Raw genomic sequence first — 27,081 nt, 5'->3', positions numbered from 1 at the left:
TAAGTGTGTGTGTGTGTGTGTGTGTATAACTGTAATATGAAATGAAAATACTTGTGCAAGCAGTAGGAGTACTAGGCTACCTCATCTTACTGGACGTATTTTCAGTCCCCAGCAGTATTCATTACACTTCTAACATGAGCAAGATCTTCAGAGGAAATGTTTTAACTACAGGCTATATTTACATAAAACATAAAAAGTTAAACATCATGTGAAAACATACAGTATGTTCTCCATCTGGCATTTCATCTCTGACTGCCATCTTGTGGCTTGTTTTAGTAACTCCAAAAATGACCATGTGTTGTATAATCACACTGCTTTTACTGCTGTGGATAATTTCGTGATTGGGTAGTAAACATGGGGGGGCTGTTGTTATTGTTGTTGTTGTAAGTGTTCAGGGACATCTGAGAGCATTTGTGTGATAATGCTCTATTCATATGTTAACAGCCAATGACTAAAATGTCATGCAGCATATTTGTCATAACTGTCATGAAGTTCTTCATAAATATACCATAGAGTATAACTTCACTCAATTTAGGAATCTAAAAACATTGAAAATAAAACTTTCTATAGTTTTGGCTATTGCTAATTATTACATTTCCTTTTAATTAATAATTTTAGTAGAATTTCAAGTCAGAGGGCTTGAGTGTGCTATTTGTAAGAAAGTTGAAACAGACAACCTCAACAGTGTAGGTGTTATGCACAGTGTCATATGAAATGCTTAATATTGATTCATTCCATACAATAAGATCGAGTGTAATGCAAAGAAGAAGCCTTTATTTGTCACATGTACACTCAAGTACAGTGAAATTTGTCGTCTGCATTTAACCCATCTGAAGCAGTGAACACACACACATATCCAGAGCAGTGGGCAGCTATGCTACAGCACCCAGGGAGCAGTTGGGGATTAGGTGCCTCACTCAAGGGCAAAAAGATGTAAATAATTTATAATGTGGAAAAAGAATATTGAATTTAGACATGGTACTGAGTTTTCTTATTTCATGGATCTGAGACAATTTCTCCACAAAGGACATCTCTGAATTTCTCCGATTCTTGGTTTACCTGTTTCTTCAGCTCATTCCAGGTGTTTTCAATGGAGTTTAGTTAAGTACACAAGCCTGACAGTTTTTGGTATGTGAGACATTTTGTATGGATCTGGAGTGATATGTTGAATCATTTACTTACTACAAGATTCTGTGATTGCATTTTAACAAAGGTATACATTTTTTTGCTGTCTGAATGACATGTATAAATATATGTAAGGACAATCTGGACAATATTCAAATATTCTGAAAGAAAAAAGCAAATATTTTGTCGAGAAACATTTATTGGCAAAGATCTTTTCCCATCCTGTGACCATATCTTACCACAGATGCCAATAATACTTGACCAATTATAATTAAACGCTCCTCTCTCTCTCCCTGTGTGTGTGTGTGAGAGAGAGAGAAATGGAGTCTTCAGACACAAATATGTTGAATGAAACTGCATGAAACAGCATACAAAATGCACAACATACACTAATAATCTGTCAATCATTAGAGACTGGAGAAATCCAAAGCACAAAACACTGACAGTATTTAAAGGCACCAATTTCATAGGCACTTATTTTTAATCAGTGGTATATTGTGAAATAAAAATATTATGAAAGATAGATACAATTCCCTTCTAAAGCAGATACTGTATTAGAGCTGTTGTGCCTGACCTACTGAATAATCACTACACCTTAATGACATGTCAGTGCTGACCCAAGACCACACTCAAAGCTTCAGCAGTGTACAGCAGTACTACTTCAGGGTCTACGCTCACCCCTGCTGTTAAAGCTATAAAAATCATATAGCTTCAGATAAGGAGGTTAAAGATAAAGCAATAAAATATCTGATAATAAAAAATAAAAAAAATCACAGTCTAAAGAAATGGTAAAGACATTATAAAGATATGTCCCTATAGTTTATTTGATCTGGCCTATAGACTTACTGTGGCCAAAACATGACTGTGCAAAGTCCTGTAAAAATCCTGTCTGATGTCTTTGCTAATAAAACACCTTATTACAATAACACCGTGCAAATTCAGCTTACACAGTATTCATATGCTTTTAAATGTGTCATTGCTTTTGATGTAATACTTCAGGAGAAATTCTTTGCTTTACAATTAGTTCACTTTAAAATAAAGACTTTCTATGAAGAAGGTTTGCACATCATCCCACATACATTCATTTGAAGATTCAGTATGAGGGCCTCACTTGGAAATCCCTTTAAAACCCATTAAATGCACTGGAAGAGCAGTCAAATCATTTTACACAAGCTTGCATCACAGGTCTTCTCCTGGCTGGTACTGTGGTTCAGTGGCGGTGAAATAGTCCTCCAGGAAACCCTGCAGGTACTCGAAGGTGTGGCGCTCGTCTGCGTCCTTCCTCCAACACTGTAGCATTAAGTCATGCAGAGAGGCTGGACAGCCCTGTGGACATGGCATACGATAACCGCGCTCCACTTGCTCCAGGACCTCCCTGTTATTCATCCCTTTACACACACAAAGACAAATCATGACAGTATTTTGCATAACAATGCCTCAACTGTGAATAACTGAATAAAAAACAGCCAATTTCTTCTAATTAAATATTATTTTAAAGGAGCAGTTTGTAATTTTTAGAGCTCTCTATGAGCTAATTACAATTGCAAAAACATTGACAAGCTACAGTTAGGTCCATAAATATTTGGGCAGAGACAACATTTTTCTAATTTTGGTTCTGTACATTACGATAATGAATTTTGAACAAAACAATTCAGATGCAGTTGAAGTTCAGACTTTCAGCTTTAATTCAGTGGGTTGAACAAAATGATTGCATAAAAATGTGAGGAACTAAAGCATTTTTTTTTTAAACACAATCCCTTCATTTCAGGGGCTCAAAAGTAATTGGACAAATTAAATAATTGTGAATAAAATGTTCATTTCTAATACTTGGTTGAAAACCCTTTGTTGGCAATGACTGCCTGAAGTCTTGAACTCATGGACATCACCAGACGCTGTTTTTCCTCCTTTTAATGCTCTGCCAGGCCTTTACTGCAGCGGTTTTCAGTCGCTGTTTGTTTGTGGGCCTTTCTGTCTGAAGTTTAGTCTTTAACAAGTGAAATGCATGCTCAATTGGGTTGAGATCAGGTGACTGACTTGGTCATTCAAGAATATTCCACTTCTTTGCTTTAATAAACTCCTGGGTTGCTTTGGCTTTATGTTTTGGGTCATTGTCCATCTGTATTATGAAACGCCGACCAATCAGTTTGGCTGCATTTGAGCACACAGTATGTCTCTGGATACCTCAGAATTCATCCGGCTGCTTCTGTCCTGCGTCACATCATCAATGAACACTAGTGACCCAGTGCCACTGGCAGCCATGCATGCCCAAACCATCACACTGCCTCCGCCGTGTTTTACAGATGATGTGGTATGCTTTGGATCATGAGCTGTACCACGCCTTTGCCATACTTTTTTCTTTCCATCATTCTGGTAAAGGTTGATCTTGGTTTCATCTGTCCAAAGAATGTTCTTCCAGAACTGCGCTGGCTTTTTTAGATGTTTTTTAGCAAAGTCCAATCTAGCCTTTTTATTCTTGAGGCTTATGAGTGGCTTGCACCGTGCAGTGAACCCTCTGTATTTACTTTCATGCAGTCTTCTCTTTATGGTAGATTTGGATATTGATACGCCTACCTCCTGGAGAGTGTTGTTCACTTGGTTGGTTGTTCTGAAGGGGTTTCTCTTCACCATGGAAATTATTCTGCAATCATCCACTACTGTTGTCTTCTGTGAGTGTCCAGGTCTTTTTGCATTGATGAGTTCACCAGTGCTTTCGTTCTTTCTCAGGATGTACCAAACTGTAGATTCTGCCACTCCTAATATTGTAGCAATTTCTCGGATGGGTTTTTTCTGTTTTCGCAGCTTAAGGATGGCTTGTTTCACCTGCATGGAGAGCTCCTTTGACCGCATGTTTTCTTCACAGCAAAATCTTCCAAATGCAAGCACCACACCTCAAATCAACTCCAGGCCTTTTATCTGCTTAATTGAGAATGACATAACGAAGGAATTTCCCACACCTGCCCATGAAATTGCCTCGGAGTCAATTGTCCAATTACTTTTGGTCCCTTTAAAAAAAGGGTGGCACATGTTAAGGAGCTGAAACTCCTAAACCCTTCATCCAATTTTAATGTGGATACCCTCAAATGAAAGCTGAACTTTATGTCCATGTCCATTATATAACTATAACTTGAATATGTTTCAGTAAACAGGTAAAAAAAATTTGTGTCAGTGTCCAAATATATATGGACCTAACTGTATGTCTTCACCCCTTCTATTAACCTCACATATATCATTTTTGAAACCACTGAAAGTATTTTGGAATTGTTTAGTTTTTAGAGGAAATCTTTTATGGAACCACAGGGTTCCAATTCATAGATTTTACCATTAGTACACATAGCTCTTTAAGTTTATTGCTGTCAATATAAAATATTGCAAAGATCAACATTTATTGCAAACTGGTGCTTGCAAATAAAATGAGAAGGCTCAAAGAAATGACAAAAATGAACTGGACTGAATCAGACAGCAAGTTAAACCATTTGAAATGCACCATCACAAGCATACACACTGAATATACCTGGGTATGGCACTCTGCCTTTTGTAATGAGTTCAGTCAGTAGGATGCCAAATGACCACACATCTGATTTGATGGTAAATTTGCCATAGAGCGCTGCCTCTGGGGCGGTCCACTTTATCGGAAATTTTGCTCCTGTAACAAATCAAATAATAGCATTAGTTAAAAACAACAAATACAAACAAATTGAGAAAATAGTGCAGTGAAATACACAAGTATGAAAAGGAACACTGATCTCATCAGAAGTAAAAGCAAATCGAAAGAGTGGAAGTTGAGTGGAACAGAATAGAGGAAAAACAAGTGCAAAAAAAAAAGCAAACAATGAAATGAGAACAGTAGAGTGTTAGGTGGAGTCTGTAGAGGAGAGGACTGAACAACCTTGTCTGGCGGTGTATTCATTGTCTTCGATGAGTCTGGCCAGCCCAAAGTCAGCAATCTTACACACCAAGCTATCTCCCACCAGGATGTTGGCTGCTCTCAGGTCTCTGTGGATGTAGTTCATCCTCTCAATGTACGCCATCCCAGCTGCAATCTGTTCGAAATACAAACATCATGTTTCCATCAATAACAAATACCTCAAAAACATACTTAATAGTAAGGCACTACATCAATAATAATAAAGCAACAATGGTGAAATGCAGTAATAATGTTTTTTGCTAATGATTTATTAATTACCAACACAAATATATGCATGATCACTCATTATTTAACATTTCATTACATACTGTGCTAAATGTGTGTTAATTAAACAGACTGCTGTTTATTACCCTCAAAGATACAATTTGTATGTATGTTTGCTTTTATATTTTTGCCAAGTCAGGGTTAGATGGGTGCAAGTATCTTTTGCTGCTAGACTACAGTATATCGTAACACATATATATGTGTTTAAAAATCAGGCCATACTATCTTTACTGATTACAGGCCTGGTACAATAACAATATGTAAGTAATAGGGTTTTAAGTTTTAACCTGTGCAGCCATGTCCACAAGTTGAGGCAGCTTCAGATTTCTGCCATCTCCATCTTTGAGGAAGTCTAAAAGGCTTCCTGAAATACAATTAAGAGGTATGAATGAGATTAGCATCTGTTGTGGCCATTCTTTGTGTGTGTTTATGTGTGTGTATGTTTACCTTGACTCATGAACTCTGTGATAATGTAGATTGGTTCTTCTGACACCACAGCATACAGCTGCACCAGTTTATCATGGCGGAGTCTCTTCATGATCTGGGCTTCATCTAGGAAGGCTTCTGGAGACATGGTACCTGGCTTCAGAGTCTTCACTGCCACTTTAGTAGTGCCATTCCACATCCCTACAGACAGTCAGAGGCAGTGTGATACAGTGTGACAAACACAGTGATGCAAGTTTTATGAATTAAGAGGCAGAGTGAAGAAAAGAATGAAGTGCAAAAGATAACTAGAATGGTGGTTAAAGAAGGTTATATTAGAACATCGGGCAGAATGGACAGACAGATGCACGAGAATCAGCAGGAGCTATGGAGCTTCAGAAAAGGGTACTAAACTGGGGGTTTAAAGCACAAACATCTGTCACTAAGGTGGTAACTTCAAGAGCACATTTTTTAGTTATAGGGGAATGCACATAATTGTAGAGATACATCATTAAAGCACACCATAGGACCATAAAGACAACTGTTATGCCTTTGAGGGAACAATGGCAAAAAAAGCAACTCTCAGGATTTACGTTGCTTTCCTACATTGCAAAAGTACTGGAGAAAATATATTGCTCATATTTGTTCTTCAAGGTACAAAAAAAAAAAAAAATGTACCATCAAGGGCATGTCTCTTGTGCCTTTAGTCAGAGGTCCATAATTGTAATAGTAACATCATCAAGGTATACCACTTGACCTTAAGGACCACTGTCATACTTTGAGAGTACATTAAAGGTCATAGGCAAGGGTCGGAGGTGGAATGTAGAACATCAACTTTATTTTCTAGAAGAATGACCCAAAAAGCGAATTCAATCTTCCTGGTGTCTAATTTGCACCCTTAAATTGAATAAAACAGTTAAAATATACTAGTTTGCGCAAGTTCCGAAGGTTTGTTTACATCTCACTTTTACCGCCAGGGGGCAGTCATCGTTGACGTCATTCAAGGCAAACAGACTGGGAGCAGCTCTGTGTTTACCTGCGAACCGAGCACACGTGTACGGACTTTGGTCGTGAGAGGTTGTGTAAAATGTCTGAAAGCGATAGCGATTTTGAAGTAGGAACTCTCCAACCCTCTCGCTTCACGTGCACAATCCACCCTCTCTGCCTCTTCTCCTCTCTCGGAAAAAGGTATAAACTTCTTCCTGAACCGGTCCCGTTGTTACAGTTCACTGCACAACAATAAGGCATGGTTTTTCTTTGGAAATTCCTGAACGCATGTCTGCACTCAAGCCGAACGGCAATGCAAGTAAACGCAAGTGGATTCAACTCAAGCGGTTTGTTTGTCTTGAATGACGTCATGCGCCGAGTGGTCACGAAAATCGCCGAACAGAAATTCGCCGCGATCCGTGCTAACTTATTTTAATTATTACTTATTAACAATACTTTTTGGGACCAGAAGAAAATTACAGAGGGTTTTTTAACATAAAGTTTCAAATGTGCATAAATTGAAAACTGTTGCCTATGAGCTTTAATGTTGTTTGTATCTTGGAAAACAAAATGAACAATGAGCTCATCACTTGAGGATCACATAAATAGACATGCATATAAAATGGTGAAACACAAAGACTCTGCTATAGGTTGCTAAGCAGCATATTGTCTATGTTGTCTACAGCTTTTCTCACAGAATTGTATATTTCATATAAAAAAAAGTACTCAATGCATTGCAGATGTGCAAAAAAAAAAAAAAAAAGACATCCTTGCTTAAAGCACAGAATTCATTTGTAATTGGCACTATGCTTAAGTTAACATGGAAAGAGACTGTATAAGCATACAAAGACAAGGCATGTGACACAGATACAGCCTCCACCAGACATAGGCAGCAAGTGTTGAAGCTAGCGGAGACACACACTGGCTCCAGACACTGATCCTAGGGTTAACTATCTCACCCATCCAGACGTCACCAAAGCAACCCTGACCCAACTTCCTCTTGAGCTGCAGGGTGTCCCGGGGTATCTCCCAGGCATCTTTGCCCAAACCAAGGGTCTGAGGTGTGGAATTTGGACATGAAGTGGTCAAGTAGTAACATAAACCATCATGAGTACCTGAGGGAGGGCGTAAGAGAAAAACAGAGAGGGAGAGGGAAAAGGGTGGAGATGGAAAAAGAGTGAAATGGTGCAGCATGCAAAGACACAGGGATAAGAGAAAGACAATGGCAACTGCACAGCCTTAAGGTGATCCTCATAGCTTAGCCACTTAACACTGGAGCAAAGTATGAGAATACACCTTGGAATCCTATCTGTGCTTGTTGCCCTTAATCTCCCTCTTCAACCTGTTCCAGTTCAGTGTGGTTCCTACCCATCCACACTTCACCAAATTGCCCGTTGCCCAGTTTCTTAATTAGCTGAAGTGACTCCCTTGGTATCTCCCAAACATCCTTAGTCTTCACTGACAGGTCAGCTAGTTTAGGCATACCCCGCCTACAGCTGCCCATCAAACGGCAGCAAAGCCCTGCTGCACGATCTGAGTTGAAGGACATACAGAAAGAGGGACATTTATGCACACACACAGGCACACACACACACTCATGACACACAAAGAAAATCAGAAGAGATACACAGAAAAACAAACATCAAGGGATACAGAATTCAAGTTACATAGAGCAGAAAGCTGTTAAAACAGACACATACAATCACCAACAAATGCTCACTTAAATGAAGCACAAATTAGCATAGATACATACAAACACAAATAAAGAACAGATCTGTTGTATCATGACAGACAGATATATGGCCTTGGTTTACCTATGGCTTGAAGTTCACACTTGTATTGACGGTTGTACCCTGTTCAATGAGTGTATTTGCATGTGTATGCACACAGGGTGTTAATGTCTGAGTCTGACTATGATCAGACTTGAAATCAAACATGACAGAAATACAGTATATTAAATCAAGAGAAAGCAGGAAACGAAAACAGAAGTATATATACTTTTAAAAGAGAACAAACTGTTCATCAAGCATGACAAAGGAGGAAGACAAGCTGGGAAAAGTATAAAAAGTGAAACTGACCTAAGTAATCATAAGTCATAATTTTTACCATAAAGTTACTTCAGGGGAATAAATCTGCAAGTCACGCAAGTTCCTAAATCTGGAGTTAACCGTAAATATACACTTGATTACTGTATAAGAAAATGGCTGTTCCACAGGTGGTAACCCCTTGTTGATGAGAGAGGTCTGAGGTGAATGGCCAGACTGGTTTGAGCTGAAAGGACCATGCCAGGTTCCATTTCTGTTATCCAAGAACAGGAATCTTAGGCTACAGTGGGCACAGGCTCACAGAAACAGGACAGCCAAAGGTTGGAAAACCCCCATCTGGTCTTCAACTGCCAAGTTTCATATGAGATGCTTTTCTGTTCACCATGGTTTATTTCAATGTCTGTGGCCTTCCTATCGGCATGAACCAGTTTAGATATTCTCCTACAGTATTTATCATAGGCTCCCAGGATGTTTTTATTTTTCCCATCGTTCTGTTGTGTAAACTCTAGGGACTGTTGTGTGTGAAAACCCCAGGAGATCAGCAATTTCTGAAATACTTAAACCAGCTCATCTGGCATCCACAACCAGTGTTGTGCCTGAACGCGTTCAATGAACGATCGTTCATGAACTCGTTCATATTTTGGGCGAACGTGAACTGAACGTACTGTATTTCTGCTTGATGAGCGTTATTGTGAACGCGTTCATTCTGGCGTTTGTGAATGGTGCTCTCTCACAGTTTAACTTTGTTCAAGAGAGTGCCAGATTTCCATACAGCCTTCCAGGCGAAACCCCGCCTAAAACACACCATAAACAGGCCTTAATATGTAGCAGAAAAAACACCCAAGCTGGAAACACCAGCCACTACAGAGTCGCACCGCCGCATGCGTCATCAAAATGTGAAGCATGGAGGCAAAAACAAATGACGGCAGCAACTTCATACACAAGTTTGTGGATGATGCCTTTAGCACTTGCACTAAACATCCTCCAAGCAGAGAACAACATCTTTCTTGGCTACCTGGCTCCAACCATTGTGCAACTGCAATGTCATGAGAATGGCCTGTTGGATGAGAGCATAAAGCCCACTGCTGCAGAGGGTCTCATTACATGCCGTCTCCTCATAAAGAGCATCTTGCAGTCACTAAGCACGAGGCTGGAAGGTCTTCTGGAGAAGAGGGAGCACATACTCTCCGCTATGCTGGTGCCAAGATTCAAGCTAGACTGAGTCCAAGATGAGGAGAAACGTGTGCAGTGCAGATTGATGCTGAAAAGAGAATTTCAAACCCTTAACTCTGATGACTCAGCTGCAAGAGACTCAGGTCAAGCCCAGTCCAGTGGTGAAAGTGACAAGAAAGATCCTTCAACTTCATTCTTCAGATTTAATAGAAAACCTCAGGTTTCTCGAAACACTGAAGTGGACACCTATTTGGATGCCCCAACCACAGATGGGTTTGATGAATACATGCAGTTTCCAAAGTTCAAAAGGCTATCCATAAAACACAACACTGCACTGCCCTCAAGCGCTCCTGTAGAGAGGCTCTTCAGCATCGGTGGTCGAATATTCAGGTAGGGATGAACTGTGATTATATTCCATAATTACTATGCTTTGGTAATAAGTACAGTAAATACCCAGCCTCAATCATAGTTCTGTCTTGGTGATATTATTCTAATGTTTATGCAGCTAATAGTAATTGTGATTGCCTTAGTACACAATTCCTTTAATACAGATTACTGTTACCATTTTTGCCACAATGATCATGACGTTAAAATTTCTTGTTTCATCTCATTCAGGCCCAGGAGAAACCGGCTGGGAGATGCCAACTTTGAGAAGCAGCTGATCTTGAATGCCAACAAAAATATTTGAAGGTATATTAAATATTGTTGTGACCTGTTTATTGGGCTATAGAAGTACAATGTATTGCCAATGGAGAGGAGTATATTGGTGTGCAGAGGTGAACTGCATAAAAATAACAGCGCATATCTTGTTTTTACAGGAAGCAAGAAACAGCAGATCCACCAGGGAGAGACCACTGTGACCAGTGACAGAGGATCTTCACTCAGATAAGGGGTTTTCAGGCCGGACAGAAAGTAACACTGTCCTTGGCCCTGCACACTTTGGGACTTTTTTTTTTTTTTAATTTTCATTGATTATTATTATTCTTTTAGTTATTTATGTGGACTGTAACCAGTGACAGATCTTCATTCAGTTAAGGTATTTTCACTCACACTGGACAGAAAGTAGTAGCATTGTCCATGGCCTTGGACTTTGACTGACTCTTTTTAAGTTATTGTTTTGTTTTTACTTATTCATTTGGGCTGAATATTCCACTTTTATGACCCAAGTTCTAGGGTTGGGCGGTATCCAAATTTTGATACCTTTAAACTGTCTGTGTTTTCCCGGGGTATACGGTATTACCGAGAAAAAAATAATATTTTGTTTCGGCCTACTGTGTAACGTGCGCCTATACCGGCGGACCTTGTCCAGACCTGCGCCTATGGCTCAAATGTACTATTTAAAAGCAGCATAGCGAATTATGTGCATTGTGGTATGGATTAAGCAGCAAAGCAAATTTTGTGCATTGATGAATGGATTAAGAGATATTTCAAAGCATCACGCAACTCTTCCTTCATCTTGAAAATAGCATTCAACTGTCGTTTACACATGTCTGCGTTGAAACGCCATTTGCAGCACTATTTCACCTACTCCATCAAAAAAAAGTACACGATGAGCAGGATCATACCCTTTCAAGCATGGGAAATAAAAAAAAAGAAAAGAAAAAGAATCAACCAACACCCCGTTTAGACTGCGCGATAAACCATATTCTTCAGCGCAAATGAGGCGAACCTAATTCAAATGCGTGATAGCTGCACAAGGCAAAAATCATATGGGCCCACGTCATGCCATGGCGGGGAAATTAATAATCAAATGGCCTTACCTTGCTTAAAACGTTGTCTTGATCACATAACTCCTTACAATTATTCCACTTAAATCCATACGGTTTAACACACCCAACAAAGATAGCAAGCGCATTGCTAATTCCCACCAGAAACCTAACAGTTTACGCTACGATGTTTTCTTCCGTTTCTTCAGTAGATGACATTTCAAACGTTTATTACCCACATCCCAAATGTCATACGTTATATTATTTTACCTTGTTGTTACTCATGTAACCTACTCAAAACACTCAGATTGGAGGTGTTCCCCTCTCGCGCCGTGACCGTCTTCTTACATACTTTACACACAGCTTCATCTGTGTTTGCTGGCTCTCCCTTTTCGTTTGGTTTGAAACCAAAATACTGCCACACTGCCGATGTTGTTGTTTTTTTTTGCCACTAACTCGTTATCTTGACTTGCCATCTTTCAACCGCGGTCTCAGTCTCTTGCGAAGCTTTCTGTCAGACTCCAAATGTCACGCAGGGTTGCCATAGTAACGACATAAACAATCCTGCACGCGATGAGAACTTCTTTAGGAAATTGATAGAATTAGTGAAAATACGATCACACAGTTATTCGGGATGATCTTCAATTTATTATTTTATATTATGACCTCATGTACTCCATATTTATTTAGATATTATATATTTTTTTAAAATGACGGTAATGAGACCGATACCGTTGGTACTTTTGGATACCTCGGGATACCTTCTTACCGTAATACCGCCCAACCCTACCAAGTTCTAGAACTTTTCTTTTCCTTTGGGCAAACAAGTAAGGAAAAAATACATTCACAAAAAATTGAAAAGTGACTTAATGCAAAGATAAATAATGCTTAAATGTTTTGCACTTTGAATATTGCATTTTAAGGTACAACCTTTGTTTCCTATCTCAGCCTGGTTCCTACCTCTGATTGTGTTTGTGTTAGTACAGAATTATGTCAACACATCTTCTGGACTTTGTTGTTAACAGTATACTGCAGTTTAGAATGGTCTCCTTGAGGGTTTTACTATTTTAAGTTGTAATTTGTTTGTAGAACCTGCCTGGTATATTTCTCCAGTATTGCTTTCTTTAGGTTCCTTTTTAGTATGGACTGAAATGGAATTTGATGTGAATTGTTTCCAGGTTTGGAAAATTATTAAAATGGAAAAACATTTGCACCTTAAGGACTACTGTCCTGTTTTTGTTTTAATAATTCCTCATTAAAAAAGACCATTCAAGCAGCAAGTTTTCCCTCATGTTTTTGAGAATATACTGTAGGGGTGAAAGCTGCAGCTGGCTACTAGTGTGGACTGAATGGGCGGCAACAAAGTGTTAAAGCAACAATGGGGAAATGCCAGTATGGAGCACTTGCATGTGACGTCACAGCCGATCCAGATTGTGACAGACGCCATCTTCTCAGTCAAACGCCATATTTCCGCCTTCTACTTCTGGTTCTACTTCTGCTTCTACCTTTTCTTCTGGAAAACCCTACTATATACAATAAAACTACAACGGCTGCGGCTACAAGCTCTCCCTACCTGTGCACGTTTATGTTTTTTTGTGTGTATTTTTGCATGTTGTTTGTCTGTACCGAACTTCAATATCCACTACAACCGTATGGACTTACTGGACATTGGTTTCCAGCAGAAAATGACGGTTTGTAGCGATTTCCATCGCATGCACAACATTCTGGACGAGATAGCGAGACCAGCGGGGTCTCCGTGGATTGTTATTGGGTCTGGCAGGCGAAGGAGGCGGCGTCGGGAGCGGAAGCAAAAGAGAGGCTGCAGGCAGAGCCGGCCTGTTGACTAAGCTCAGAAAACAGCCACTCAAATCTCCACTGCTAAGCCTCTACCTCTCCAACGCCAGATCCATGGTAAACAAGATGGACGATTTGGAATTACAGCTGGAATTACCTTATTCTATTCTATAATCGGCTGGTCAGTGCTATACTCAACACTTAAGTGACTTACCCGTCCAATGAGGATTGTTATTTTCTTGTTTACAAGATGCCACATCTGAGTCGCTGACAAATCCTGAATTTCTGTAAAGATAACTGTCCAGAGATTTATAAGCACGCAGTGCTTCACCACTGAACAGCAAGGGAAAGTTGATGAGGTAATTATACAAGTCTGGGTATTCCACCTCTGGCAGTTCAACATCCACTGACACGGTCGTGAAAACTAAGCCATAAGGGTCACTAATCTGTAGATCGTTTATTTTAGACATATATCTAGTTATCTGTTCATTAGAAAAATGAGCCGTGTAGTCCGTCGGTTGAAATTGATCCATTCTGTACACGAGTGCAGCAGTATTCAGCTGTGTTTTTTACTGACAAGATGGCGGCTGTTAACTTTCCGGTCACGTGACTGCAAGATCTCTATTCTGAGGGCTGTCCCCTCAATGCTAATGTAAACCCTGGTTGGATAAGGATTTCAAAATTGGATACGAAGATGAAATCTGACGTATAGTTTCAGTGTTAAAACTGATAAAAATAATTGCTGTCTGTGGTTCTATATGGGCTGTGGCAATAATTTTGAAAAATAATAGCTCGCAGCAACATATTGAAAAAAAAAACTATGAACTAGTTCATATGTAGTGGAAGTTCATTATGTCTAACTGTTTAAGTATTTTTAAGTTTGTTTCTTAGACAACGAACTTAAGTGCAGTGCTAACCACTGCACTTAAAATCAAGGATCTTAAAATCCTTGTCTAAGAAACAAACTTAAAAATACTATATATGAACTAGTTCATTTTTGGAACTGTGAACTTAGTTCAAAATTTTGAATTATGAACTGTGAACTGAACTAGTTCATTTTAAAATTTGTGAACTGAACATTGAACTAGTTCATGTAGAAAGTGAACTTTCCCAACACTGTCCACAACCATTTAGATTACATCCTTCTATATCGGTTATCCATCCAGATCAATCCAGGACTTCGGGCAAGAGATGAGGTACACCCTGGACAGGCTGCCAATCTATTGCAGGACTACAGAGACGGACAACCAATCAAGCTCACACTATGGGGAAATTAGAGTAGCCGGCTGACTTGATCTGCATATCTTTGGACTGCAGGAGGAAACTGGAGCACCCAGAGAAAACCCACGCAAGCACAGGGAGAATATGTAAACTCTGTACAGAAAGGCTGTGAGGTTCGAACCCGTAATCTTCTTGCTGTGAGGCAGAAGTGCTAACCACTGCACTACCATGCCAGCCTGAGCTCACATTTTTGTCCAGTTCAGTGTTTTGCACATACCTGCACATTTTATGCATTGCATTGCTACCACATGACTAGCTGATTGGATAACGTAATGAATAATGTGATGACAATTTACAGCTGTTCCTAATGAAGTATTTAGTTAATTTTTATACACAAACCTACAAACATTATCAAATAGTACGTCATGTGGTCACAGTCTACAGTTTATCAGGTCATCAATAATGACTATCAACTCTCAGACAGTATTTAAAAAGCAATTCACATACAGCAAATATATAACAATCTGTAGTAACATCTGCAAGCACTACCACAGAACATTAGCACCACTGAGTGTGCTTCCGTGTGCATGTGTACAGGAAGAACTATTTCAGCTGACCTGAATAATGTTGCACCAGTTGTTGAACAGTTTCAAACTGGCTTCGGGTTGTGATGTAATATCCACCATTATCAAGCTTCCTGATTTTATAATGCTTTACATGGTCGCCCTTTGCCTCATCCCAGTCTCTGATAGACAGAGAGTATGCGCCTGAGGGACAGAGAAAAGGCCAGAGAGAATAAAATACAATAAATATATACCATTTGGAATAAGTATTGAGAACAAGAGTGAAAGATAATAGAAGTGAGAGATGTCCCTTACCTTTAGTAGTCTCACTTTCTCTTATTAAGAAGGTCCCTCTAGGGTTGTTCTGGCCCAAGAGTTGCCGTTCTGCATCCTTACGGCCCATCTTCCCAAAATACCACCTACAAAACCACATTTGCTAAATATAGTACCAATGATAGCCATGACACTGACATAGTAGTTGCATAGTAGCATGTGTTACACTGGTCAGGGTGCATCTGATGGAGCAGGGTTGCTGGGATTTTTTTAAAAGTCGCTTGTAATGTTGTCACTTGAAAATGGTTGTTCTTTGGATTAACAAAGTTTGGAAACCATGCTACTACCATGTCAGTGTCATGGCTGTGCCATCCAAAATAATATCTGGCTCTGTAGTGTTCTCTTTCCATTTGTGAAAGTGGCCTAGAAATGTGCTGAATAGCCACAGATGGGCTAAAATCAGTATCTTATACCTATAAATGTCACCAGTATGTTTGCTTGATACTAGTACTTGATAAAATGACCAATGGATGCAGCTATAAGTTCTGTATCTAATAAACTGGCAACTAAGTGTATAATACATTTTTATATGACTGTAGTCTACAAGGTAGAGATTAACAAGCTTGTATTATATACTCTGTGTGTTACTCACTCCTCAGCCTGTATGGAATCCACAGGGGCCACATAGTTACTAGGAATGTATCCAGACTTCCCTGTGTCCAGAGAGCGTGCTTCCCACCAATCACCTTCACTGAGAAAGCAAAAGACCAGGTGCTACATTGGTAATTTCATAACCACAGAGCTGCACTCTTAATGCTGCATGGCTTCAACCTGTCTAACAAGAATAATTCTATTTAACTCAGAGCGGTTCAGTGATGCAGGTGCTGGTTTACTCATCAGAAAAGTTCAAGCCACAACACCACCAAGCTCACTGTCAAGCCCTTGAGCAAGGTCTTTAAATCTATCTGCTCCAAAGGTGTAATGTAATGTATACGTGACAAATAAAAGCTTTCTTCTTCTGCTAACCACTCGGGGCGATGAGAATCACTTTGATACCTTCTTGTGTGCATGCAGACGCATGCTAAGACCTTTAACAAAGTCACAAACTGACCATATGATGCAGTATCTGATATAAATGCCATTATCAATAGTAATCACTCCTTTTCTTCTTCTTCAGAGAAGAAGAATCATACACATGTCAGACTTCATATGCATTTTGCAGCTACATGTGTAATAGCTTGTAACTACAGTCAAAGCTATAGCTAATCAGTGTTTCATTAAGAGGAACCTTGCTATACTCAGTACATGCGCCATGGTACAATTTCGACTTTCCAGTCAGCATTAAGGTGTGCCAGGCACTCCTGACGTCATGGCATATGTTACCATGTAATACTCAGAGTGTTCTATGAACACAATGAAAAGTCATTGTCATTCAGGTTCGAAGGAAACAATGGCTGTATGAGAATAGTATTTATCTCAAATAGTATGCCATGTGGTCACTTCCTGACTTTGTTGCACGTCTCATGCGTATGTGCAAAAGAAGGTACAGTATTCAGATGATAGTTAATGTACATAGCACTTTCACTGAACCAGTTATATACATAACTAGTGTTTTCTCAAGTTTACTCACGTGTTATTGATAATGTGGAACTTTTCTCCCTTCTGAAAGCTCAGGTCATCCTCTGTCCGGGCATCATAATCATATAATGCTATAAACAGTGTCACCCCTCCTCCTGTAGTCAGGCAACCACAAACATCCATACATATGCATACTGGATTAGCAATAGGGTAAATTGGATTGTGCGATCAGTCTTAATTTCTGCACTACCTTCTACTATAACAACACACACACACACACACACACTTGTACTTCTATCTTTGTGGGGACACTTATTGATACAATGCATTCCCTAGCCCCTTACCCTAACCATCACAACTAAATGCTTAACCCCAACCCTTACCCTAAAGTAGATAGATAGATAGATAGATAGATAGATAGATAGATAGATAGATAGATAGATAGATAGATAGATAGATAGATAGATACTTTATTTTCATTCAATATGCAACAAGTGTACACAGAACGAAATTTCATTGCAATTTGTCTCAGCACAGAATTAAATATAAAAGTATATTAAAATATACAACAGCAAAAATATTATAAAGTGCAATAGTACAAAGTGACCTGTGGAATTAGGAATTGTTCAAATATAAATGGAAGTTAGAGTTCAGTTTGATTTAGAATTTGGATTTGGAGTTCAGCAGTCTAATGACCTGGGGGGAAAAGCTATGACAGAACCTGGTGGTCCTGCACCAAATGCTGCGGAACCTCTTTCCATGTTTCTGGTTCTATCCTGAACCCTAAAACTAAGTCTTAACCCTCAAACAGCTCTCTGAAGAAGTGAGGATCAGCCAAAATGTCCTCACTTCCTAAGAATGTCCTACCTCTGTTGGTTTAAAAAAAAAAAAAAAAAGTATTCTGGTCCTCAATATGTAGCAAGTACAAGTACACACACACAGAGACACACACAGAGATACACAGACCTGTGATGGTAGTAGACCATGGTTGGCTAGGGTTGGAGGGGAAGCTGGATGGTGGAAAAGCGCTAGAGCTAGAGATTGTGCTGGGGAAATCATTGAAATTTGGGATGAGGCCAGCCCCTGAGTTCTGGGTTGGGTCTGCAATGTAACGTGAGCTGTCCGTCACCTGAGCCACACCCACTGCACCACATGTGTCATCAAATGACACAGTGGATGCTTTGGAGGTCTTCCTCTGCTTACAGCAAGCACAGCCCATACTAATCTGGATTTTCACAGAATATCGCTCATCACCCTGGAAACAGAGCTTCTGCTCAAGAGACAAGAGAGCAGACCTAAGGAAGAAATAATTGCAGATGCAACACATTAAAGTGGAAGACACTAAAGTCCAGTAGCCTTTAGCAACATGGTGGAGCCTGTTTCAACTGTACTTTGCTGTCCTGTGTCACTGATTGTTTTGCAATACAGTATTTCACTCAATAGTGTGGAGGGAACAAAACCTTTCAAGGTGGAATGGGAGCTTGAAAGGATAAACAGTTGTTTGTGATAATTAGCTATACATTAACATTTCTGAATCCTAGTAGCTTTAGCAATTTACCATTGTGATGTATAAATAAGTCAATCAGCATCTTACCAGATTCTCAAATCATCTGTTCACCCACACATCTCCCTACAGAAAGAAAGAAATACAATTAGTGAGAGAAAGCGAAAGAGAGTTACAGTTTCTGACTTTATGGTTTCTGACTTCCTCTTTTTCTCTCCAGTAAGAGAAATAGGAAGTTGCTTTTTTTCTAACACGGCATTCCGCTTTCAGATATACAGCATATAGATCTTTTTCTCAGTTTGGTCGAGCATCACTATCTGACTGACCATCACTGGAGAAACAGGATGTCAGTGCTTCCTGTCCGACTCTCTAAAACCTCCCCCTGTTTCCTGTAGAGAGAGAGACTATGCATTTCAGAGAGCTGAAAGAGAGGTGGCTGCTTCTGATTTTAAAAGACACCAAACTAGACACGCTATCACCACATTTATCTCACACCACAGCAGAGTGTGAGAAACACAGTTCCAGCTTATGTACAGCATCAGAATTAGCAGCGGAGGATGTGAAAGATCTTGTTGTATAAAAAGAATGTTGTACATTTTCTTCTAGTTTCTTGGTGCATGTTAAAATCCAGGACATGTTGAACTGAATCATACATATCTAAATGATAATTAATATTGCAGAATAGAGTAGGCATATAAGAATGTGTATTCTGTTTTTGTATAAAACACCATTAAAAAGTTACAGTCAGTGAAACCACTAGATATTTCTGTTTCGTTCTGAACAGCTTTTAGAGCAGGACTTGTGGCCCCCCATTATTGCTAACGAGTTACTTCACTAATGTTCTTATCCTTAATCTACCACTACAAAACAAAGCATATACATCTTGTACTTCATTTAAAGTTTTGTGTTTGTGTTTTGTGCTCATCTTAGGAAGTAAGGTAATGATCAACCTATTGTCTGAGTTTCGTTCTTAGTCTCTGCACTCTGGTATTGAACTATACCTCGTGACATTTTAACAAATAAATATATAAGTCAGCCACTTGTAGCTTCCTGCCACCTTCTGAAAATGATATTACAAACAGATAATTGTCTTGCATGTAGTCTAAAATCTCATCTCATTATCTCTAGCCGCTTTATCCTGTTCTACAGGGTCGCAGGCAAGCTGGAGCCTATCCCAGCTGACTACGGGCGAAAGGCGGAGTACACCCTGGACAAGTCGCCAGGTCATCACAGGGCTGACACATAGACACAGACAACCATTCACACTCACATTCACACCTACGGTCAATTTAGAGTCACCAGTTAACCTAACCTGCATGTCTTTGGACTGTGGGAGAAACCGGAGCACCCGGAGGAAACCCACACAGACACGGGGAGAACATGCAAACTCCGCACAGAAAGGCCCTCGCCGGCCACAGGGCTCGAACCCAGACCTTCTTGCTGTGAGGCGACAGCGCTAACCACTACACCACCGTGCCGCCATAGTCTAAAATACTACAAAAAACATTTTTTTAAAGGTGGTTTCCAACCTAAATGGCTGGATAGTGTTAATGTATAGATGTTTTTTTTTATTTTTATCTTACACATCCAAATTTGACAACTTGGACAATGCTTGCAGAATGAAGAATGCTCAATGATATACATAATCCTGAATATGACAGAAATTATGACCAGCTCCCCCTTTTACAAACTGTATAATACAGTTATCATGATAATATCACGATACATATTACATAAATCTAAAGCTCCCCTCTGAGATTCCTGAGTACAAAATACAAACAAGAAAAAGAAAGCTGCAACTTAAGTGTATTAAACATGTTTGTCTCATCTCATCCGAAACCGATGCTTACACAGAATAACTACACTTTTTAATGTTCTAGATGTTAATTAAATATGTATGTGATAGCAATGAAGAAGTCTGAGTGGCGTCCAGGCTGACTATATCTCATTTGCATAATTCTAACAAGGCTTCAGGAGTTTTCATCCAATATTGCAAATATAATTATAACTTATTTCTGCATTAAGTATTTATCATCATTATTTTTGTCATACTTCATGACATCAGTGCTTCAGTGAGGAACTCACAGGTGAGGGTGAACCACAAAAGCCACTTTCAAATTATGAGAATATTAAGAACTTTCTATTTAAAACTGCGCAGAGTAATATGTGAAAGGTTATTTTGGAGCATGTGTCAAACACAAACGATTAAAGCAGGTGAACTGTGCTTAAAGCTAACAGCTAAAAGCTAATTATCATGGAAACTTTTTTTTTTATTTATTTGAGGTATTTAAGGTTAAATTAGTTGAAATAATGTGTCTATAGTTGGACCTTACACACAAGCAGTGGGAAGTGGAAATGAACTAGACAGTGTGAAAATCACCCTGAAACATTTAACGCATGTTTATATTGAACTATCTGATGTCTTTAGTGATTCTGGTATTAATTTGTTGGTTCATGCTGTATTTTCACTCCTATAAAAAGTGCTTGTCTGCCACTGTTATCTCAGAACAGCATTCCTAGGGCAGTTACACTGGTGTTTAATAGTCAAAACAATATTGAACCAAGTTAAATACTTAATTTATTTTAATTTTTTCTAGAAGTTTTCTCTATTTCTTTTCTCTGTTTATCTGTAATGATGCTGCTGGAATCTTAATTTCCCTGAGGGAACCCTCCCAAAGGGATCAATAAAGTTTTATCTAATCTAAATGGTATCCTCTATCAGTCAGGTTTCACTGTTAGCTCCAAAAACCAAAGGAGCAAAAACTTTATTTTCTCACTCACCACTTGTCAGCAATGTTCAGTGCTATATTAATGAGTAATCCAACATACAGTAGAATTTAGGAATATAGCAAAAGTCGGACAAAACTTTTGTAGTGTCTTAATGTTTGGACTTTTACTCACTAGCTTAATTGCAATTCATATTTGTACATTTCCAAACGGGTTGCTTATTCTATAAACTACAAACAAAAGTCACTGGGTGACCTTTGAATAAATTCATTATTCGTTTATCAGTCAACCAACCAACCAAACAACTAATCAATCAATCAGTTAGTTAAATAGTTGATTAAGTACAGTTATTACAATTGTGTATAATTCCTAGTAAACCTCTAATTTCTAACAGAACTAATCTCTAGTACCTAGCAGCCATAAAAAGAGGAACAAGAAGAATTTATTTCTAAAGTTCCTTTTTAAATTTCACATGCGACTGGCACATACATGCAAATTCAGTGTCTTACACTAAAGGGGTGAAAAACAGCCATAAATTATCTGCCTTGCGACATTTGTATTTATCTAGCCAGTTTCTCAAAGCATGAAAGACTGTGCGTGCGTGTGTGTGCGCGCACGCGCGCGTGTCATCGTAGTGCTAATAGTCAGCATTTACCATCAGGAACCAAAATACTGGAATTTACAAACATCTTTCTACACGGAAAACCTCATAACATCTAACTAGCCTAATGTGATATCCTAATAACTGTGTAATAGCATAATTAATTCTTAGAGTAATCCAGATTATAAATCATTTAATGAGTTAATTCTTATTAAAATGAATTAATAATCACTTGTTATACCCTTATTGTAACATTTCTTACAATAAGGGTATAACAAGTGATGATTATTAATTCACTGTTTTTATATATATATATATATATATATATATATATATATATATATATATATATATATATATATATATATATGTGTATGTGTGTGTGTGTGTTCAAACAGGATGGAGAGGAGAGTGGCTGTATTCTTGCATCTCTCCTCACATCAAGCTCTTGTAACAGGGCAGTTAATGTTGTCCTGAATTAACTGAAAGTTTTAAGCAAATAGAATGACATCCTGAAACCCATTATTCTGAATGGTATGTACTGTATCAACCAATAATCAATTATATACCACTATATTCAGTCTCCCTGCATTCCACTTGGCAAGAGGCTGCATGTGTAGTCAGAATTTTAGGGCAGTATTTGCATGAGATAATGTCTGGCCCTTTTAAGAGGGCAGAACAAGAACGATTACCTTCTATGGTTCCTCATTTATTCAAATTTGATAGGAATATTATATGTCTCTACAGTCTAACAGTTCAGCTTGCCATACAGTTCTATTAAAGTTTGAACTTTAAAAATTATTCTGAGGTATATAGGTAGAAATATGTAAGATATAACGCTCAGTGAAGTGTTCCAATGTAATAAAATAATGCATCAGGTGGAGGTAATGTCAAATCTGTTATTTCCCACTGGCAAGTTGGTCACTATCTTATATCAAGAAACTTTGTTAGACATTATACTCGGGCCCCATAGCAGTAGTTAAAAGCAGATATGTGGACCTGGTATAACGTCTAACAAAGTTTCCAAACTTCTTTTATGTAGCAGACATTCCAGTTCCTCACACCCACAAGCTAACGTTGCACATGTATGTTGTTGCTCTAGTACTAATTCTACTGCCAGTCATTCCTCAAAACACACACACAAATTATTAGATAGATACGGTAGGTAGGTAGGTAGGTAGGTGGATGGATGGATGGATGGATGGATGGATGGAGATGGTTAGTCAAAATTATGTTAACACTTAAATGGTAGAAACCATTTATTCACAAAACATACATCATATGTGCAAGATGATTTACAGGACGGTCTCAACCTGTTCACCATCATGTTCAACATACAAAAACCAGCGAGCAATAGCACCATTTAATCTGTCACCCATGGTGTACATCTGTCTGCAGGAGAAAAATAATCCATGAGTATTAACATAATTTTGACTAACCCTATACATGTGTGTGTGTTGTTTTTTTGTAGAGATAGGTAAAGGTATACTATAGTGTAAATACAGGCCAAATCTAAAACAGTGGCTTACTATAATGATAATGCTACAATATGCCTACATACTAGGCTATGAGGACTCCTGATATTTATCTACTATTCTCTGCATTTCTAAGTTATATCTAGAAAAATATATTGTGATAAAATTGTTATAGAGCGAGGCAATTCTCATGATAGGGAATTTTCCGACATTATCATGACTTTTAATCCCATTTCAGCCCTAATTAGTGTGTTACAATTCAGTTGCAAATTAAGAAAGGATAAAAAGTGGTAATTGTTTATACCCAAATACTCCTGGAAAAAAAGGAAATTCGGATAATACAGAGTGGAAAAGGACACAGGTGGAAAAGGACAGGGGGTTGCAGGTGATGAATTTTTTCCTCACAAAAAGTCACAAACAGCAACAAATTTCTCACGGTCACACCCTTTCCTGTCCAGTCTCCACTAGATAAGGATTCTCCCTGTGGATTTTGGACATATGCTCACACACCTCTTTTAAGTGTGTGAATCATTATGAGAACAGATGTTTACATCTTAGCCTACATTCTTGCATTTTTGGCACTCTGATTCCTCTCTCCAGCTTCCTTGCACCACTCCTCGCTCTCTTGCTGTTTTCTTCCTTTCACCCCTTCCTGCGACAAAATACCGGAAATGCAACAAATCCTGGAACAATACCATGAAATGAATTATGTTCAATGATATATGTGCATATATGTGCATAACTGGATTATTTGGACCGAGCATAACTGCAATGAAAACTTTTTTCTCCTTCACCTGACTCAATACACATTCTAAGTTTTTTTGCACTTTTTTCCCCCCTCACACTTTTCCTGTCTGCCCTGTACCCCTTGCCTCTCCCCTTCCATTCTCTCTCTCCCCCTCTGGGACAGGAAGTTCCCTCCCCCTAACAGGAAGACTTGTGTGAGTGGAGCTTGAATGATAGGATACAGGGAAGTGAGCAGTCATTCTGCAGTATTCATACATGAACACATACATGCACACAACAGGGCTGCAAAATTAATTGTGTTAATCAAAGTCACAATTTTACACTAGTGTACAAGTTTATAAAAAAGGCCAGAATTGGAATAGTTTCTATTTGTTCCGCATCTTCACATGACATTTTAAGCATTTCCTACAGTATAACAAACAACACATCAGACGTGTGAAAAAAACAACTGCTACACAAGTACATATATACTGTGCTCTAGTACTGCTTGGACAAGAACCACCAAAACCAATAAAGTATGTGATGCAACTGTGTTGGTCCAATAGCAAAGTGTTACAAATTAAACAACTTCCTTGTTCTATATGAAACTGTAGATTTATATAACGAATTAGCAAACGAGTGTTCTGAAACGCACAAAAATATATATAAGCATCATGTTGAAACCATTTTCTTACATTTAACACAAAACGTCCCTGTTCCCTCACCCTAATTCCAAATCCTATTGAAGCTCACCGAATGAAACCTTGAAATACAAGGCCGGTTCAAAGTCTATAGCAGATTCAAGACTGAAAGAAAAACATGTTCAGTATTGGTCTGTACTGTAATTGACTAGAAACCATGAATTGTCAGGGAAACCTGCGGAAATTTCATCATCATGATAAGGTCCAGATATGAGATCTTGATGCTGTAATATTCATACTGGAACCATTTTCAGTGGGCCTACATTGCATAGGTCAGTTCACACTTGCTTGTGTTTGGACATTTCCCCATTTCAGGGAAAAGACATAGGGCCGGGCCCACTTCCTCCCATTGCGCCAAGAGGCTATAGGCAGGAAGTGACCTCGTAAAAGAACAGGAAATGATGAACCTGGCCTAATCTGGTTCCAGTAACATTCCATTCTGTTTTCCGCCAAAGGTTATTAACATTACCCAATATTTCATTATTCTCATCAAAGCACATGTAGTGGTTTTAGATGATAGTTTCCCAGTGGCTTACTTAACATTGTGTGTGTGTGTGTGTGTGTGTGTGTGTGTGTGTGAACATACAGTACATGTGAACAGTGCAGTTTATCGACGTACCACTGTAAAAAATGATTGGTTGTTTTAACTTAAAGCTAGTACCTGGGCTGCCTTAAAATTTTGAGTTCATTGAAATTCATATAGCAAGTTAAATTGTTCACCTCGTTGTGTTAACTTACTATATTAATTTCAATGAACTCAAAATTTTAAGGCAGCCCGGGTACTAACTTTAAGTTAAAACAACAAATCTTTTTTTTTTTTTACAGTGAATAGACAAATGTATGATTTAATGGATGGATGAACAAATAGCTTTTAATGCAAATTACTATAAAAGTGGAAGTCCTGCATGCCCTGGTGAAAAATAAATGTGCTAAGTGTACTAAAATTTAGCATACTGTTGTGTACTTGAAGCCACACTAATCAATATACTTCAAGTGTTTATGATTAGTTAACTTGAGGCATGCTATTTTGGAACAACTAATTTTGTACTAACTATATTTTAATTGTAATTAAATTGTAGAAAAGTGCAACTTGAAGTGTATTTAGTGTACTTTTATGTGCTAAAGTGGAACAACTTAAAGTATATTTTGTATACTTTAAGTATATGACTTTATATGTACTAATATATGCTTAATTAGTACTTTGTTTGTAGTACAAGTACCTTAAAAATCAGTACACTTTAGAAATTACACATAACTTTCACTTAAAGTATATTCGAGTATAATATATTTCTATAAAGTGTAATATAGTATAATTATTTTAAAGTGTGTTAAAAGTGTTAGCGTGAAAGCGTGATGTTAGTATACTTTTTATATATTTACAAAAAGTACAATTTGTGCAAGTACATTTTCAATATACTATTGAAAATATGAATATACTTTAAATACAATATTTTTTTTCCGCCAGGGTGATAAAGAACAAGTACTTCAGGTCAGCTACTTCCAATAACAAGTAGTCGGATATAGGTCGAAAGAAGACAGACATTCTGTACCATCAAACATGGTTTCAAAAACCGAGAACTGAGGGTATGGGTCATCCACATCCGGAATAAAGGAACACAGATGTGTCTCACACACCCACACACAGCCCATAGATACTGCATCAGAATGAAAGTAACAGGAGGCAAGGGGGAGTTACATCTAAACCTGTAAGAAGAGTCCAGCAGTAAACTCTGCATTCACCAACATGCTTAACAGTCGAATGCTTTCTCACAGGCAAATATCATACCACAGTGAAACTATATCCGCAAAGCAACAGGGAAGTGATACTCAGCAACTCAGCAAGCCCATCAACTTTTAGCCTAATCCAGTGCACAACAGTTAAACCTAGTCCTGTGTCAAAAGTATACCGAATACCAAAAGGACTACACCCTGTAAGTGCACAACGCAGTGGCTGAAATAAAGTAATGATGTATACAGTCTGTCCAACAGGGAACCAATCGGGTCTGAGTCCGTGTCTCGGTCCCAGTGTCTGGGACGCGCGCGCACCCGCTGAATAAAGTCGATTTTCTTTATTCGCTTTGAAACAAACACCCAATAAAGAGAGAAAAACACAGCCTCTGACACTCACCTGAGCGAACCTCCTGACCCAGACACGACACACACACAAGGCAATTCGCTTTTCCGCTTTTCGACTCGAAGGAAAGTCGCCAGGTCTGACCGCAGACGCGCTCGTGCTGTATCCGGAAAAGGCTGAAGTCTGTGCGCGCTCC

At 38.7% G+C, this 27,081-nt stretch overlaps 1 protein-coding gene across 2 annotated transcripts; it reads right to left on the bottom strand.

The window, feature by feature from the left end:
* Window positions 1-1,306: 1,306 nt before the first annotated feature.
* yrk (Yes-related kinase) lies at window positions 1,307-27,081 on the bottom strand. 2 transcript variants are annotated; one of them, XM_060942923.1, is made up of 13 exons: window positions 26,940-27,081; window positions 18,672-18,707; window positions 18,044-18,372; window positions 17,130-17,232; window positions 16,152-16,250; window positions 15,542-15,645; window positions 15,281-15,430; window positions 8,093-8,257; window positions 5,762-5,941; window positions 5,602-5,678; window positions 5,012-5,165; window positions 4,637-4,768; window positions 1,307-2,513 (listed from the first exon to the last, which is right to left on the bottom strand). In XM_060942923.1, the coding sequence occupies exons 3-13, from the start codon at window positions 18,294-18,296 to the stop codon at window positions 2,305-2,307; spliced, it is 1,626 nt and encodes a 541-aa protein (XP_060798906.1). In that variant the 5' UTR covers window positions 18,297-18,372; window positions 18,672-18,707; window positions 26,940-27,081; the 3' UTR covers window positions 1,307-2,304. The 2 variants fall into 2 exon arrangements, with proteins under 2 accessions (XP_060798906.1, XP_060798907.1); XM_060942924.1 differs by lacking the exon at window positions 8,093-8,257 and adding an exon at window positions 7,684-7,839.

The sequence above is a fragment of the Neoarius graeffei genome, chromosome 16 (genome assembly GCF_027579695.1).
Source record: "Neoarius graeffei isolate fNeoGra1 chromosome 16, fNeoGra1.pri, whole genome shotgun sequence".
Classification (NCBI taxonomy): domain Eukaryota; kingdom Metazoa; phylum Chordata; class Actinopteri; order Siluriformes; family Ariidae; genus Neoarius; species Neoarius graeffei.
The sequence above is the reverse complement of the archived record's forward strand: the minus strand, read 5'-3'. Positions and strand labels throughout refer to the sequence as shown.